Source organism: Panthera tigris, chromosome B2 (genome assembly GCF_018350195.1).
Source record: "Panthera tigris isolate Pti1 chromosome B2, P.tigris_Pti1_mat1.1, whole genome shotgun sequence".
NCBI lineage: Eukaryota > Metazoa > Chordata > Mammalia > Carnivora > Felidae > Panthera > Panthera tigris.
Window position 1 is genome coordinate 23,282,167 of NC_056664.1, and position 16,401 is coordinate 23,298,567.

Consider the following 16,401-nt stretch of genomic DNA (forward strand, 5'->3'; position numbering starts at 1 on the left):
AAAAATAGGTAGAGAATCTTAATAGACATTTTCCAAAGAAGACATATAGATGGCCAACAGACACATGAAAAGATGCCCAACATTACTAATTATCAGGGAAATGGCAAATCAAAACCACAATAAAGGACCTCTTCACACCTGTTAGAATGGCTAGTATCAAAAATAAAACAATAACAAGTGTTGGTGAGGATGTGGAGAAAGAGGGACCATCATGCACTGTTGGTGGAAATGTGAATTGGTGCAGCCACTGTGGAAAACAGTATGGAGGTCCCTCAAAAAATTAAAAATAAAACTGCTATATGATCCAGAGAATTTACTTCTGAGAATATATCTGAAAAAAATGAAGACGCTAATTCAAAAAGATATGTACCCACCTATGTTCACTGTAGAATTATAATGACCAGGGTATGGAAACAACCTAAGTGTCCATCAGTGGATGAATGGATAAAGAAGATGTGCGTATGTACACACATACACACACACACTGGAATATTAGCTGTAAAAAAGAATAAAATCTTACCATTTGCGGGGCACCTGGGTGGCTCATTCAGCTGAGCATCTCACTTCGGCTCAGGTCATGATCTCACAGTTTGTGAGTTCGATCCCCACATCAGGCTCTGTGTTAACAGCTCAGAGCCTGGAGCCTGCTTCAGATTCTGTGTCTCCCTCACTCTCTGCCCCTCCCCTGCTCATGCTCTGTCTCTCTCAAAAAAAATAAACATTAAAAAAAATTTAATTTTAAAAAATCTTACCATTTGCGATAACATGGACAAATCTTGAGGAAATTATGCTAAAGGAAATATTATACAAATATCGTGTGATTTCACTTACATGTGGAACCTAAAATGACATATGAACAAACAAAATCAAAATCATAGATACAGAGAACAGAATGGTGATTGCCAAATGGGAAGTAGGCAAAACGGATGAAGAGGGTGAAGAGACACAAACTTCCAGTCATAAAGAAGTCATGGGGATGTAATGTGTGCAGCATGCTGACTACAGTCCATAATATTCTAGACCACACTTGAAAGTTGCCAAGAGAGTAGGTCCTTAAGTTCACTTTGTATGGTGACAGATGTTCATTAGACTTACTGTGGTGATCGTTTCACTGTGTATACAGATATCAAATTATGTTTTTCACCTGAAACCAATACAATGTTATGTGTTAATTATATCTCAACAAAAAAATGTAATAAAATGAGATACTGTTTTCACTAGTTAGATTAGCAAAGATCAGAAACTTCAATGACACATTGTTTTGGCAAAGGTGTTGGGAAATAGTCATACTTCTACATTGCTGCTGGAACCTGTACGCAGAATTTGGACAATATTTTATCAAAGCTGTAAATTCACATGCTTCACCCTACAAATTCCATTTCTTGGAATTGATCCCACAGACACACACATACATGATGCTACTGTAAACAAGGATATTGATTAATTACAGCATTGTTTGTAATAGCAAAATTTCAAACAACCTGGCTAAGTGAATCCTAATTCATCCATACAGTGGAATAGGACACAACTGTTTATGACTTGAGTCAACTCCGTTTATATTGATATGAAATGCTCCCTGATACATTTTAACTAAAGTTTTTAAGTTACACAGTATGTTGAGTACAGAGGTTTTAACGTGAATCTACTATCTCTCCAAGGCTAGTAAGAAACAGCTGTGAATTGCACCCAGAGAGAACTGGGAGGGAAACTGATCTTTTTTCTGACGTTTTTTAATACCTATGACTTTTGCACCTGTGACTTCAGGGTTGTTGTTTTTTTTTTAATGTTTATTTTGAGAGAGATAGAGAGTGAGCAGGGGAGGGGCTGAGAGACAGAGAGACAGAGACAGAGAATCCCAAGCAGGCTCTGCTACTGTCAGCGAGGAGTCCAACATGGGGTTTGAATACACGAACCATGAGTTGTGACCTGAGTTATGACCTGAGCTGTTTTATAAGCTGCATAATTTTGAGGTGTCTGGGTGGCCCAGTTGGTTGAGCATCCAGCTTTTGATTTCCACTCAGGTCATGATCCCAGGGTTGTGGGATCGAGTCCCATGTCAGGCTCTGTGCTGAGCATGGAACCTGCTTAAGATTCTCTCTTTCTCTCTCTCTCTCTCTCTCTCTCTCTCTCTCTCTCTCTCTCTCTCTCTCCTGCTCTCAAATAAAAATTTTTAAAAAGTTTTAAAAGCTGCATAATTTCATAGTGTATGTACCCCTTTCTCCATTATTGAATGTTTAGGGTTGTTTTTATTTTTAATGCTTATAAATAGTTCTATAATGAACATCGTTCAATATGCATCTTGGTGCATGTTTCAGGTTATTTCTGCAGAATTGCCAAAAGAATTCCTGGATAAACAATTATGAACATTCTTACACATTATTATGCTATTTTCCCCCAGAGGAAGTGCAGTTCCTACACCTACCAGCAGGATGCAAAGGCCCTTTGTTTTTTATTTATAAAAAATAAAACTGCTGATGTGATAGAAAATCCCACCTTGTTTGAATTTGCATTTCTCTGATTATGACTGAGGTGGAACATTCATGTATCTCTGTCCATTTATCTCTCTAAATTTAGTCACTCTTTGTGCTCTCTTGTGAATTATTGTTTCTGGCCTCTTATATTTTTACTGTGGTCCTAATGTCTTTCCACTCGATTTATATGTGCTATTTATGTGCTAAGGATATTAATCTTTTGTCATATTTGTTTCTAACTGGGTTAGCTCTTTAAGGACGAGTAGGAGTTAGCCAAGAAATCAGGCTGGAGGAGGACACTCCTTGTATAGAGAAATGCCAGGCTAGGGTTGGTGGTCCATGCTGGAAATGGTGCTCGATGGAATGTGAGAGATGAGCAGGGCTCTACTGTCCCTGCGTTTGACCCTTATCCTGAAGATTATGAAATGCCATTAGGGGATTTTTAACAGGGAAGTATATAGTAGGTTTTGTTTACAGCTGCCCCAAAGCTAAGAAGCTTTGGTCTCCAAAGTAGGTTTTCTAATAGTAACTTCACCTCCTCTCTCCACAACCCTTCTTGTTGGTCACTGTCCTCCTTTTGAAAACAACTAATCTCAGTTATTTCACATATTCTTTCTGCTTGTATCAATAGCTCTTTTCCTCATAATGTTCTCAGCTCCTTGTCTTTTCATAAGACATGCTTGGCACTTGAACTATTTGTAGGACCACCTGAAGCAGCATTGAGAGATCAGATGATCTTTTTAAGCTTTGTGATGCCAGGGACAATTTTTTTAATGCCTTTTCCAATGAATAACACCTTGGCTTATACCAAGTGCTTATCACAATTTGGGTGGAGTTTATCGACCTCTGGAGGAGGCATGGCCTGGAGTTGAAAATCACAGACTGTAGTCAACTGGGTTCAGAACCCAAGTCTGCCACTTACTGGACATGTCATCGTGGCCTAAATGTTCTGAATCTCTCTGAGCCGTGCTTTGTAAAGATTACATGAGATCATGTATATCTAGTACTTAGCATAGTGCCCTGTGCATGGTACTTGGTGCCATCAATCACAGATAATATTTTGTTCTCCCTTTGGGCCCTCAAAACAACAAATGACTGTGGAAACAGCCTTTTTGTTTGTGGTTTTGAAAACAGAAATCCGAGGATATACTTACCTATGTTCCATTCTCCTACTATAAAACTACTATAAAAACTATAAAGTTTTTTCTTTATCCTTCTTTTGTTTTTGAGAGAGAGGGACCATGTGCATGCACCAGCAAGCTAGCAGAGGGGCAGAGAGAGAGAGGGAGAGAGAGAGAGAGAGAGAGCAAGAGAGAGCCCAAGTAGGCTCCACACCCAGTGCAGACCCCAACACAGCGCTCAATCCCATGACCATGAGATCATGACCTGAGCTGAAATCAAGAGTCTGACATTCAACCAACTGAGCCCTGCCACACCCCTCTTTATCCTTTCTTAAACTATTTTTTCTCTGACCTTGGAGTTCATGGTTTTATAAGTAAACATCTTAGCATTGTACTCTGGTTGTTAAATCTCAATGAGTCTCCTCAATTTTTCATAATCACTCCTTGCACATTTTCTTCCATTATAACTTTAATTATCTACCCAGTTCAGTTTGTTCACGCTTATTATTCATAGGTTAATACCTTTGCCCTGTTCCAAAGCTTAATTTTTTCATACGTATTTCTCATTTTTCATAATTTTTCTACTTTAGATTTGATTTTCCAGTTTGTCCTCCACCCTGGTTTCTATAATACAGCATTAATTTCTACTTCACCCATGTATATAATCATCTTCTAATATTGCAGTCTTTTGTTAGTGGTATCTTTTTGCTTTTGTTTCTCTTAAAATTGGGCACATGTGATATAACTCCTATACTATTTATCTTTTCAATTTTCTTTAAAGTCAACCTAGTGAGAAATAATTTACCTACAATAAAATGCATCTATTTTAAGTGTACAATTTCAATGTTTTGACAAATGGATGGTCTTATGAAAACAGCACCCCAATCAAGATAAGAACTATTCCATTGCCCCCCAAAACTCTCCTTAGCCCTCTGTGTTCACTTTCCAAGAATTCCAGTTCCTCTTTCATCTCATTCTAATAGATTTCCTATATAGTCTCTGACTCCAAAACCATGTTGATCTCCCCTGTAGCCCCAGCACCTCATAGAGCACTTACATAATAGGTGTTCAGTACATAATTTCTTCAGTGAACTCTCAGTGCAGATTTTGTAACCACTGCCTCTCATCTTTATGCTGCAAACCCTCTCATTCTGTTTCCTTTTCAGTTTCCTATTCTTTGTTATGTTTTCCTTATTGATTATTGGTCTTTTTCCCAAAGACCTTTAGAAGGGCAGAGAGAGAGAGAGAGAGAGAGAGAGAGAGAGAGAGAGAGAGAATCCCAAGCAGGCTATGCCCTGTCATCAAAGAACCTGAGATGAGGCTCGAACTCATGAACTGTGTGATCATGACCTGAGCCAAAATCAAAAGCCAGATGCATTACCAACTGAGCCACCTAGCACCCCATAAGATCTTTGTAATGTTGCCTATGATGTTTTGAGAAGTTTATTCTCTAAATATTTATTGAGTACAATTTCTGAGCCAAGCACTTTAGATCCAGTGGTAAACAAAAAAAGACAAAACACCCTATTGTGCGGGGCTTATATTCTAGTAGGAACTTGGACTCCTAAGAAGGAAGCTTTTTGATCTGTCCCTCACCCTGTTATCCACCCTGAGTACTTATGACCTTCAAATGACCCTTGAGCTTTCTCTCTGTTGGTGGTGGTATCCATTTTATTGATCAACACATGTGCTATAATTATCCCAAGTCTACTGCATTAGTGTGAGAGATAAGAGCCTGAACTAAGATGAGGTCTGAGGGTTTGGAGAAGTGGAAGGTGATTCAGAAGAGATGTAAAAGGTGTGTTTGCTTGAATATAAGGAATTAAGGAAAAGGAGGGAATTTAGGATGAATCTCCAAATATCTGGCTGAGGTAGTTCGCTATATAAAGATGCACCTACCTACAAAGGAAATACTGGCCACTGGGGTCAGGAAAGAAAGAGGGAGGTGACTTCAGTATTGAAAGTGCTCAGTGGAAAAAGCTGTAGTGGGTATAGTGGGTATCTTTTGATGGCAAATCCAAAGGCAATTGGTTTATATGGATTTGGGACTCAGAAAGGAGGCATGGGTGAGCAAAAGACCTGGTAGCCAATGGTATGAATGTGATCATGAGACCTTAGGCAACACATTCAATTATTGGAGGAGATTTTATCATAATAAAAGAGGTCCAGGGCCACCTGTGTGGCTCATTTGATTAAGCATCTCTTGATTTTGGCTCAGGTCATGATCTCAGGGTCATGAGATTGAGACCCACATTGGGCTCCACGCTGAGCATGGAGCCTGCTTGGGATTCTGTCTCTCTCCCTTTTCTCCCTCCTCTCCCTCTGCCCCTCTCCCCCCACCCTCACTGCCCCTCTGTCTCTCAAATAAACATTTAAAAATAAATAAATAGCATTTTAAAAAAGAAAAAGAAAGGAGGTCCAATACATGCCCTAGAGAATGTAACATAGAAGAGGCAGCCAAATAAGATGAGCTCACAAAGGAGCCTCAGAAGAAATAACTAGTAGATCTAGAGAGCAAGACAAGAAACCAGCCAGCTGTGGAACTTTCCATCAGTAAAGCAAATGTAGATAACTCAGTAAAAGATTGCAAACGCTGTCATCTATCTCATTATAAAAATCATCGACTTTAAACGATTTTATTTTTGTTAAAAATTATGATCATTTTGTAAGTCACCTAAAACTGGAGGCCTATGTGTACACTGAGTGCCATTTAGATATTAAGTCTTGATGAATCTTGAGACTTGATATCAAGAAGTCAGCAGATAACAGTGTCATGGAGGCATACAACATGCCTCTGTTAGGTAGCTTAACACCAGGTACCTTAACATAGGTACCTAATGTTAACATTAGGTAACTTGGCCTCAAAACTGTGTCGGGGTGAACCAATGACCCGTAAGCAGCAGTAGGATCCAAGAACACACTGGCACTTTCCTCTCAGTCCCATGGAATCTGGAGGCATGGCAAAATTTAAGCAGCTTTCTCCTAATGGCTGTAAAGGAAGATCTTCAGGGGCAAGGCACATTTGAGTTAAGGCCAGTTGATGGAGGACATGTCCCTCCAAGCAGTTGAAGGAGTTTGCCCCAGAGAGGCTACAAGAAGGGTCAGGTTGTTTTGTTACTGGGATACTTGACTTGGGGTTGGGGAAAGAAGGAAAAAGCAGCTGATGGTTTTACAGGATGGATAAGCAGAGAAACCAGCATGGGGGGCTTGGCGGGGGTGGGTTATGAAGGATGGTGCAAATGAGGGATATTCTATCAGCTTATTTCCCAATCACACATTTTGGATGCTACAACCAGTGTGAGCCTCCAGGTGCCATGATTATTATGGCCTGCATTTAGCTGACAGTGGTTCTGGAAGGGGAGAAAGTAAACCAAAACCTTGGGAACTACATACAGAACTTTATTACTGCCGGCTGTTTATTTTGTGACTGGGAAATTACAATGCATGGAAGACCCTCACAAAGGAGTTTGATCCTTGCGATGGAGAGCTTGAAGGGCTGCTGGGAAACCAAAGAGCAAAGGCTGGGGTAGAAAAGGAAAGCCAAATGGAAATCTCCTTCACAAAGAAGCCCTAAGGAACTCTGCCAAGCTTCAGGAGGGTAGAGATAGAGTGGTGACTATATGAGCAGCAAAGCCTTACTGTTTCCGCGGATGCGGTCTGCCTTCTCATGGTTGATAGCTCTTGCTGTTCTGTTGCCTTTTATGTGTTAATTTTTCATGCCTTATTTCAAACAGCATCTGACTCCCATTAGGATGATCCTAAGGCAAGGGATTGTGTAGCAGCTCGCTGCCATTTTCACAGCAGCGTCTGCACATCTTTCTTTGAAATGTTCTTGCTCAGTGATGTGATTAAGAGGCCAATAGCCAGAACGTGTTCAAGGATAAATGGTTTACCTTAATAGTGGTAGAAAAAAATGCAAAGGATAAAAACCAGGCAGGGACAGAAATGAAATCATTGATGGTTGGTTAGCCCTCTCCTATGAAATTTGAAGATTCAGGCAGATTTGTGATCACCTTCAAAAAGTTGTGATCATTGGAAATAATTCATAAAACTGAAAAATTGCTCATGAAGTAATAGTCATGTTAGTTGCATGGTTACAAGCCTGTGCAATGTCTTCTGTTAGGGCAGAGGAAGACAGTGGAGGAAGAGGAAGAACAGGAAAGAAGAGGGAACCATGTATATGTTAAAGGTGCATTCAGATTTTGAACAACTTTTGATTGCTTTAGACACATTTAATTCAAACTCTAGAACTTTATTCCATTAAGTGTGGACTCTGGGGATTTGGGGAGACAACAAGAATGCACAGCAGAATATGTAGAAGACCAGATCATGAGCCCAATTGATACAATTGTAGAGTGCCATAAGTTATTTCCTGATTTCTTTAAACTTAAGAAGAACTTCAGACTTTCCATTCCAGGCCATACTCCTTTTTTGCTAGCTATTCTGGGCTAGTCACTAGCTTTTAGAAAAATGAATTTAGTAATGACTACTCTTGCCCATTACATTTTTTCCAAAAAGCCCATGAAGCATCCTGAGTGAAGAATTAAAACAATGGATGATTCCCTGGGGTAAATTGCTGTTCTAAAACCAGTTCTACATATAGAACAGAATATTAGAATTAAATTGTGGTGTCCACTCGGGTCCCATCACCACAACAAGGAAACTGTTTTGAAGAGTGTATGGGTGTGAGGATGATCAGTGATGTTGTGTTGTGTTAATAACCATCATGCTGTGCAAGACAGTGCGCGAGAAATTGCTTTTAGCTTACCTCCGTACTAGCTAAAATTTTGTTAGATTAGCAGCTACACAGGAGGAGAATATCTAACATAGTCTATTAGTAAAAATCCTTTCCTGTGCCTTTGCAAGTGAAGGAGCCCTTCATTACGTAATGTCTGCTAGTTCAGGGATTCCATTTCCATTGTTGCCCCATGATGGATCCTGAGCACCCAGGAGGGCCTCTGCAAATATTCCAGCTGGTCTGCAAAGGGCTCAGATGAAAGTCTCCCCAGTGGCTTACCTCCTAAAAATGTAAGTTCCTAAACTGTCTGCTTTTTGCCTTTATAATTCTTTTTTTTTTTTTAAGTTTATTTATTTTGAGGGGAGGAAGGGCAGAGACAGAGGGAGAGAGAGAATACCTAGCATGCTCTGCACTGTCAGCTCAAAGCCCAACGCAGGGCTTGATCCTAGGATCATGACCTGAGCCAAAATCAAGAGTCAGATGCTCAATCAACTGAGCCATCCAGGTGCCCCTTGCCTTTACGATTCTTAACGTTACAAGATTTCATTTTACTTTTGTTTTTAAAACCCAATATTTGCATTCTTAATTTAAAATGTCTTTTTATTTTAGAAAAGTTGATCTAAAACCATATTAGTCTTCTCTAAAACAAGTTTTCCCAGTAAATTATATCCATCTCCCAAAGCACTAAGAAATATGTCCCTTCTCTCATTTCTTTGCTTCTGTGTGCAGATGTTACTAATAGTTTCACATAGATTCTTCAGCTGGTGTTTAAAGTTAAAAGCAAAGCCATCTGATACCATTAAAAGGCTAGAGAAAATGGTATCTGATGTGCCTGACTTGGACTCTTTCTCCTTAGTCTCTTGTCTTCAGGCTGTTGTAGATGAGACAGACGTGGGTTAAGGCCGTTACTATCTGCATGTGGGGTACATCAGGTTAAGGACTCTTGATTATCCAGACCATTCTGCCTTTTGTACACACACCTTGGTATGACTCTGAGGATGCAGGATGAAAGTGAGCTTGTGACGTGAGGAGAGCAGAAGATTAATGCATTAAGGTATTAAGAAGAATTTTCAGGGTGCCTGGGTGGCTCAGTCAGTTAACCATCCAACTCTTCATTTCAGCTCAGGTCATGATCCCAAGGTCGTAGGATCGATCCCCCACACCAGTCTCCATCGTGACACTGGGGAGCCCACTTGGGATTTTCTCTCTCTCTCTCTCTCTCTCTCTCCCTCTCTCTCTGTCCCTCCCCCTGCGCTAAATAAATAAGTAAATAAATAAACTTTTAAAAAAAAGAAGAGCTTTCAGTTTTTGGGTCTTCCTATGTACCCATCTCTGTGCCAAATTCCAGACATAAATTATTTAAGCTGAATCCTCCCAGCAGCCCTGAGAAATAGGTGGTACTATGCCCATTTGACAGATGAGGAAACACAGGCTTACGTTAAGCTTGTGTGATTTGAATGCCGTGCTTTTGAACTGCCGTCCTGTGCTGCATGTAATTTATATTGAAGGGGAGAGGGTGTTTGTGTGTGCATGTATATGCATATCTATGCACTTTAAAGATGGAGGAAAGCATTTTGGTGTCCTCTCCACCCTCAACTGTGGTAGGGTCCCAATGTGGATCCTTATATGTTATGTTCCATGAAAGGAACAAACCGCTAAAACAGGGGGACAAGATTAGAAAGCTAACCCAACCAAGTTAAGCATAGGTCATAACTGTCTCGGTGCATGAATGTGTAGTGCATCATTTCACCTCTTTTAATTCTTGCTTTGTCTCTGTGCATTAAAGTTTCAATTATCCACGTTAACGGAGAGAATGCAGACATGAATAACTAAAGACCCGGTAATCTAAGGAGCAGTTCCGTAGCAGTTTGCCATTTGTATGTGATTTGTGTGCGCTAGATTTATTTCCCTAATCTGTTTGCTTAGTCATCCCAGAATAGTAATAGATGGGTCTGTCCCAAGAGCAAAGATCTAAGTGGATTATCCACAGGGGAATACAGACAGTTAATTCATCAGGAAGAGCTTTTGATTTCATTTGAAAGCATAGCTTCAGACCACTGACACCTTTTCTTTTTTTTTCCCCCTGAATTCATTTAGAACTTATGCTGTCAGGAGGATAAGAGATGCCTTCAGAGAAAATAAGAATGTAAAGGATCCTGTAGAAATTCAAACCTTAGTGAATAAAGCCAAAAGAGACCTTGAGATAATTCGTCGACAGGTAAGATGGTTCAATGATGTCCTGTCTTTCATTAAGCGCTGTAAGCTTTGACATCTCCTTCCTAATTGGACATCACTGCTTTCGGTGTTTATGATTTATACCACAGGGCCATGAAACTCTGTTCTTTTTACTCATATAGACACAGAAAGATGACCTATCACATTACTGAACTCAAGAAGAACCTAAAGGAAAATATCAGCTTTCCAGAATTTCCAGGGGACGCATCCTTCTGGGAAGCTGCGTTCTCATAGTTCACTCAAGGTTGATCCTTTAAATATGGGAAACGTTTTAAAAATTTTGTCTCTTTGTAAGATATATTTACACACTTATGCGTTGACATATGTCAAAGAACATAAATATATTCTGCTTTTCCTTGTATTTTAAAATCGTAATTCAAGGTGATGTTGCCCTTTTCTTGAAGACACCGTCCTGGTGAGTCGTTGCCACATGGAAGGTGTATCTGCAGGTGCAAATGGTGTAAAGCACAGCTGCTTAGCTAGTGAGCCCATAACAGACCCTGGAAGGTGTTTTTTGTCTTCATCGTGTAGAGGTGCCAGGGATCACGCTGATTTGTGCTTGCTTTTCTCCTTCTCATGAGGTGGAGTGGGGCATCTGTAGCAACATGGTCTCCTGGGTAGTGTCATTTGTCCCTCTTTCTGCAAAATTAATTAAAGAGCCAAAGGCCAAGCAGCCTGCTATCAGTTGGTTTTCTCACTCTCTAAAAAAATCATCCTTTTCACTACTTTTCTTTGATTTAACAATAATCACACCATAAGCTCCATTTCTGCTTCTGTTCATCTGTCTTACTTGCAGTAAATTTGTTTATAAAGTATGGAGGGGAAACCCCTTATCATTTCCCTAGGTTCTGCCTAGTGTTATGGAAAGGGCTTGTTTTGTTTTATTTTGTTTTGTTTATTTAAATCCAAGTTAGTTAACATGTAGTGTAATAATGATTTCAGAAGTAGAATTTAGTGATCCATCACTAACATGTAACACCCAGTGCTCATCCCAACAAGTGCCCTCCTTCATGCCCATTGCCCATTTAGCCCATCCCCCACTCAGCACCCCACCAGCAACCCTCTGTTTTCTGTATTTAAGAGTCTCTGGTGGTTTGTCTCCCCCTCTCTTTTTATCTTACTTTTCCTTCCCCTCCCCCATGTTCATCTGTTTTGTTTCTTAAATTCCACATATGAGTGAAATGATATTTGTCTTTCTCTGACTAATTTTGCTTAGCATAATACCCTCCAGTTCCATCCACATTGTTGGAAATGGCAAGATTTCATTCTATTTCATTGCCGAGTAATAGTCCAGTGTGTGTGTGTGTGTGTGTGTGTGTGTGTGTACCACATTTTCTTTATCCATTCATCAGTCGATGGAGATTTTGGCTCTTTCCATAATGGTAGCTGTTGTCAATAGTGTTGCTATAAACACTGGGGTGCATGTGCCCCTTCAAATCAGTATCCTTTGGATAAATACCTAGTAGTGCAATTGCTGGGTTATAGGGTAGTCCTGTTTTTAATTTTTTGAGGAACCTCTATTCTGTTGGAAAGGACTTGTTTAGCATCATCAGGAAATACCAGCTTGGCTGACAGCATGTCATATCACAATATATGACATACATATACACATCCCTAACCCTTCTTCATGCTTGACTCTAAACAGAATTCAAAAAAGAAAAAAAAGAAGAAGCTATAGTATGCACTGTAGTTTTCTTTTTATGTCACATTTGAAAGTCTTGCAATCTGATGAAACAGTCCCTTCTAGAATAACCTTTCAGATTCTGATAACCCTTCTTGAGTTCTACAGTTATCTAGCAACAGAATAACTTGGGCACATCTGGACAAGCCTAGGAAATGATCTTTAAGGAAGGGCATGAAAAGATAATAGGAGTCAGAAAAAGAAACTGATCTACACATTTGCATGCACTCTGATAGTGGCAGGTAAAAGAGTTGTCATTTTGAAAACTCTAGGACAATGGCATTTCCTAGACATCAGTGGCTGAATTTTATGGGATCCTTTAGCACTGGAACTTGGAAAAGCAAGCAGCCTGAGTCCTTATTTCACATAAACTCAGAGAGATTCAATTCTTTGGCACTTTCTTATGTGGAAGTTGGCAAGCGTCTCTCAAACAGGCTGGCTTCATCTTTCTGTGTAAAGTTGCACAGAGTAGAAACTGCTTAGAAAAGGTGCCTGTAAGTACTCTGTGCCACTATTTCTTCTGTTATGTAATTGTCTGTGTCTTCTCCTGTTTTGAAATGCTAAAACCACCTTTCAAGAACAAAAAGACTAGACTAGCTCTTATCACACATCCCCAGTAAATCCATGCTCAAAACAGACTCCAACTCTGCAGTCATGGGACATGTGCTGGGGCCAGGGCGCCCTCCCTAGGACAGCCTGGCAAGTGCACCTTCCTTGACCTTGGAGGAGTTGTGCTGCCTAAAATTATGTTATCCCTGAAGACTCTGCTCATGCTCAGAATGGTTCTGACAAATGAAAGCATTCCTATTCCATTAGAGAACTCATTAGCCATTTATAAGTCAACAACGTTTCTGTTCACTTCCCTGTCTTGTCAAGAGTATTCCTGAATCCAGGAATTTACCATGGTTAGCTTATGAGATGTTAATGTTACTGACTCCTCTAGCTACCTTGCTGAAAGCTGATATGAGTTGACCTTGGCCTAAAGGCCCAAAATAAAGCAGTGTCTGTATTTTCTTCACACCAGCTGCTATAATAGCCGTCTAGCTTGCCTCCCTGATTTCCCTCGCCTGAATGATCTATTCTCCACACACTGCCAGAGTGATCTTTTTTTAAAAGGAAAATTAGAGCAGGTTATACCCCTGCTCAAAACCCTCCAGAGGCTTCATAGCACCATGGCAATAAAATCTGAAGTGCTTAAGAAGTCCTCACAGGCCCTCCATTGCCTACGTCTCCCTCACACTATTTCAGATTCCATCTTGATGTCCCAAAAACACCCCCGGCTTGTTCCCGTTGCAGAGGCTTTGTACCTTCTGCCTGGAATACTCTCTCCCCAGACCTTCCCACTGCTCGATTCCCCTTTTCACTCAGATTTTTATTCCAATTTCACCTTCTCACAGAAGCCTGTCCTGACCACACTGTCTAAAATAACCTTCCTTCTGTCATTCTGTCCCTTATCCTGCTTTCGTTTTCCTTATGGCATCTATCAGTCCTGAAAATAACATTCCTTATTGCCTTGTCTGTTTCCTCCTCTTCTGTGAGGGTAGGGATCTCCCCTGTCATGGTCACCAATGCCTAATTGCAAGAACACAGGCTCTGGGTCCAGCCTGCCTGTGTTCAAGTCCTGACTCAGGCTACTAACTATGTGATCTTGAACCACATATTTAACCTCTTGGTGCCTAATGTAAAATTCAGATAAGAACAGGCTCAACTTCATGGGTATGGTGAGCATCAAATAATATATGTGAAGCCCTTGGGAACATACTGGCACATAGTATATACTTGATATTGTACTATTGTTATCGTGAGTATCTAGTAAAACTCTTAATAATCCTCTGTGGAGGGTGCCTGGGTGGCTCAGTCAGTTAAGCATCCAACTCTTGATTTCAACTCAGGTCATGGTTTCACGGTTCATGGGCTCGAGCCCGGCACTGTCAGTGCAGAGCCTGCTTGGGATCCTCTCTCTCTCTGTCTCTCTCTCTCTCTCTCTCTCTCTGTCTTTGTCTCTCTCTCTCTCTCTCTCCCCTTCCCCTGTTCGTATACTCTCTCAAAATAAATAAATAAACTTTAAAAAAATAAAATAAAAAAATAATCCTATGTGGACTAAAGGAATATGTGAAGAGTTTGGCCCCTGGGATCACACATCTCAGCCAAGGGGTCTATGCCACAAAAATCATGGTGTCTTGCTGGCTACCCAGAACCTTCCTTCAAAGAGAATGAACCATAAAGGGAAGGTAGAAACCTAATGAGGCCCTTAACCTCCAATCTAATGAGACATAACTGATACGAGCAGTAATATGCTTCTATCAGGTCCCTCTTCCATTTGCATCCTTGGACCCAAAGACCATCCACCAGGATGCATATCCATCTAAGCATCATTTTTCCATGGATAAGAAAGCCCCTGGCCACCTTCCCAGCTGCTACATACACACATCCTTAAAGGCAGTGCTCAAAGCGGAACCCTCCATCCAACTTCTCTCCTCTCTCAACACTGTTTACCTCTTCCTGCTTTCCAGTCAGTCTTTACAGTGGATCTTGCTTTCTGCCAATGCTTCTTCATTCCCTCCAGTCAGCTGTGATGCTAACAATACAGCTGTACTCATGATACGATTGTGAAGTTTTAAAGAAGTCTCTGAGCAAAGATTTTCTTCTGGCTTTTTTGGGTAGAGAACCAAGGTGCAGGCTGGATGCCTTAGAGCTTAGAGCAGACTCAGAAGTTGAAGGACATGAACTCCTAAGTCAGTAGAAACTGAAGGATAAAGATTAAGTCATTCCCAGTTTTGTTCCCCAGATACTTAAGGACATCAACCCAGCTTAGCATCTCCTCAGAGGTCTTTCTTCTTTCGTATCCTTAACGCTCAGAGATCCCGTCTCATTGTGGCAACCCTGGAGGGTGCTAGTTGGCATCAGTATTTCTCATTAGTCCTGCACACCACTCCTGAGGATTACTCTCATTTCAAGAAGTGGCATGGCAGATTGTTTTTCCTCCATTATGACCAAGTCAGACTCCTTTTGCTCCTTCTCCATAATTATGGCCCACTGAATAGAAACCTGATGTACACTTGTTCTTTCTTTGACATTCTTGGACCAACTGTCCCCTGAAAATTATAATCTAGTCTATCAGTCCCCAATCTCTTTCCAGAGACAAGCATCATCTCATATCCCATAACTAGTAGAGGCATCCTTTTACCTTTCTTAAATTCCCATTATTTCCATATAAAATGGTCCTGTAAAGACAGATTGATCCTGGCAGCTTGTATGAGTATTTCCTCTCTGCTGAAAGCAGGTTCTGGACTAGCCCCCACTAACCCTAGCTTCCCTGTCTGCTTCCCAAGCAGGATCAAAAAGTTGGAGAGGCCTTCTGTGTATGTGCCAGATGGTGCCAAAAAGGATGCCCAAAAGATGGACTATATATGTGTAGGGTTGGGCAAAAAGGTCTCACACAATCTGGACAGCAAAGAAGTACCTAAGGACTTTCTACCTCAGAGGTTACAAAAGGCCCCTTAGATGTTGCATATCAGAAATAAGAACAAGAAGGTCATCTTCGTTCTTTTTTTCCATTTTGCTGTTCTGACGGTATTCCTTTTGATAAGGCACTGATTAGAATTAGCCCTCAGTTAATCATTCCCACTCATTATAGTTTGTCATGCCCCTTTGGATTTTGAACAACCAGAGCCTTATTTTGTATCACTGCTTCCATGCTCTACACCTTTGCTACTTGAGGTCACCCCTCTCCAGACCCTCAGCATTGCTACCACCAAGGGGCCCTCTTCCCCTGTGTAGTTCATAGAGATTTGTGGTCGTCATAGTGAAAGTATTTTCCAAACATTCTGAAATAGAGTTATCGCCTTTGTTATATACCCAGCTAAATAGCCACATGTCTGTGAGAGGAGACATGGAAGAAACAGCCGAGGGTGGGAAACTATAACTACAGCAAGGAGGCCAGACCAATCTTTGTATACGTTGACAAAATTTCCTTGGATATGCAAATTAAGGTTGTGACTTTAGGAATTCTTAGCTACAGCCTAAATGTGTAGCAACTTTTTCTTGAAACCTGGTGAAGTGCAGAGTTTGGGTTTGTTTCCAGCTACGCGACATTCTCACTGTTCATCAGAGTGCATCCCATGATGCATACCATGAAGACCAGGCTCTAGGTTC

The 16,401-nt window shown here is 40.7% G+C and overlaps 1 protein-coding gene across 11 annotated transcripts in view; it reads left to right on the top strand.

Annotated features, from left to right (window-relative positions):
- LYRM4 (LYR motif containing 4) overlaps positions 1-16,401 on the top strand; it is a 168,800-nt gene that overhangs the window by 33,884 nt on the left and 118,515 nt on the right. For 10 of the 11 annotated variants that reach the window (XR_006217512.1, XR_006217515.1, XR_006217514.1 and 7 more), the window contains exon 2: positions 10,428-10,548. Coding sequence is in view for 4 of the 11 variants with exons in the window: in XM_042985815.1 (XP_042841749.1) it covers positions 10,428-10,548 (121 nt within the window). In the remaining 7 variants the exon portion in view is untranslated. Of the gene's footprint in view, positions 1-8,493; positions 8,621-10,427; positions 10,549-16,401 lie in introns of those variants that run through there. The other variant, XM_042985818.1, reaches the window with a different exon arrangement.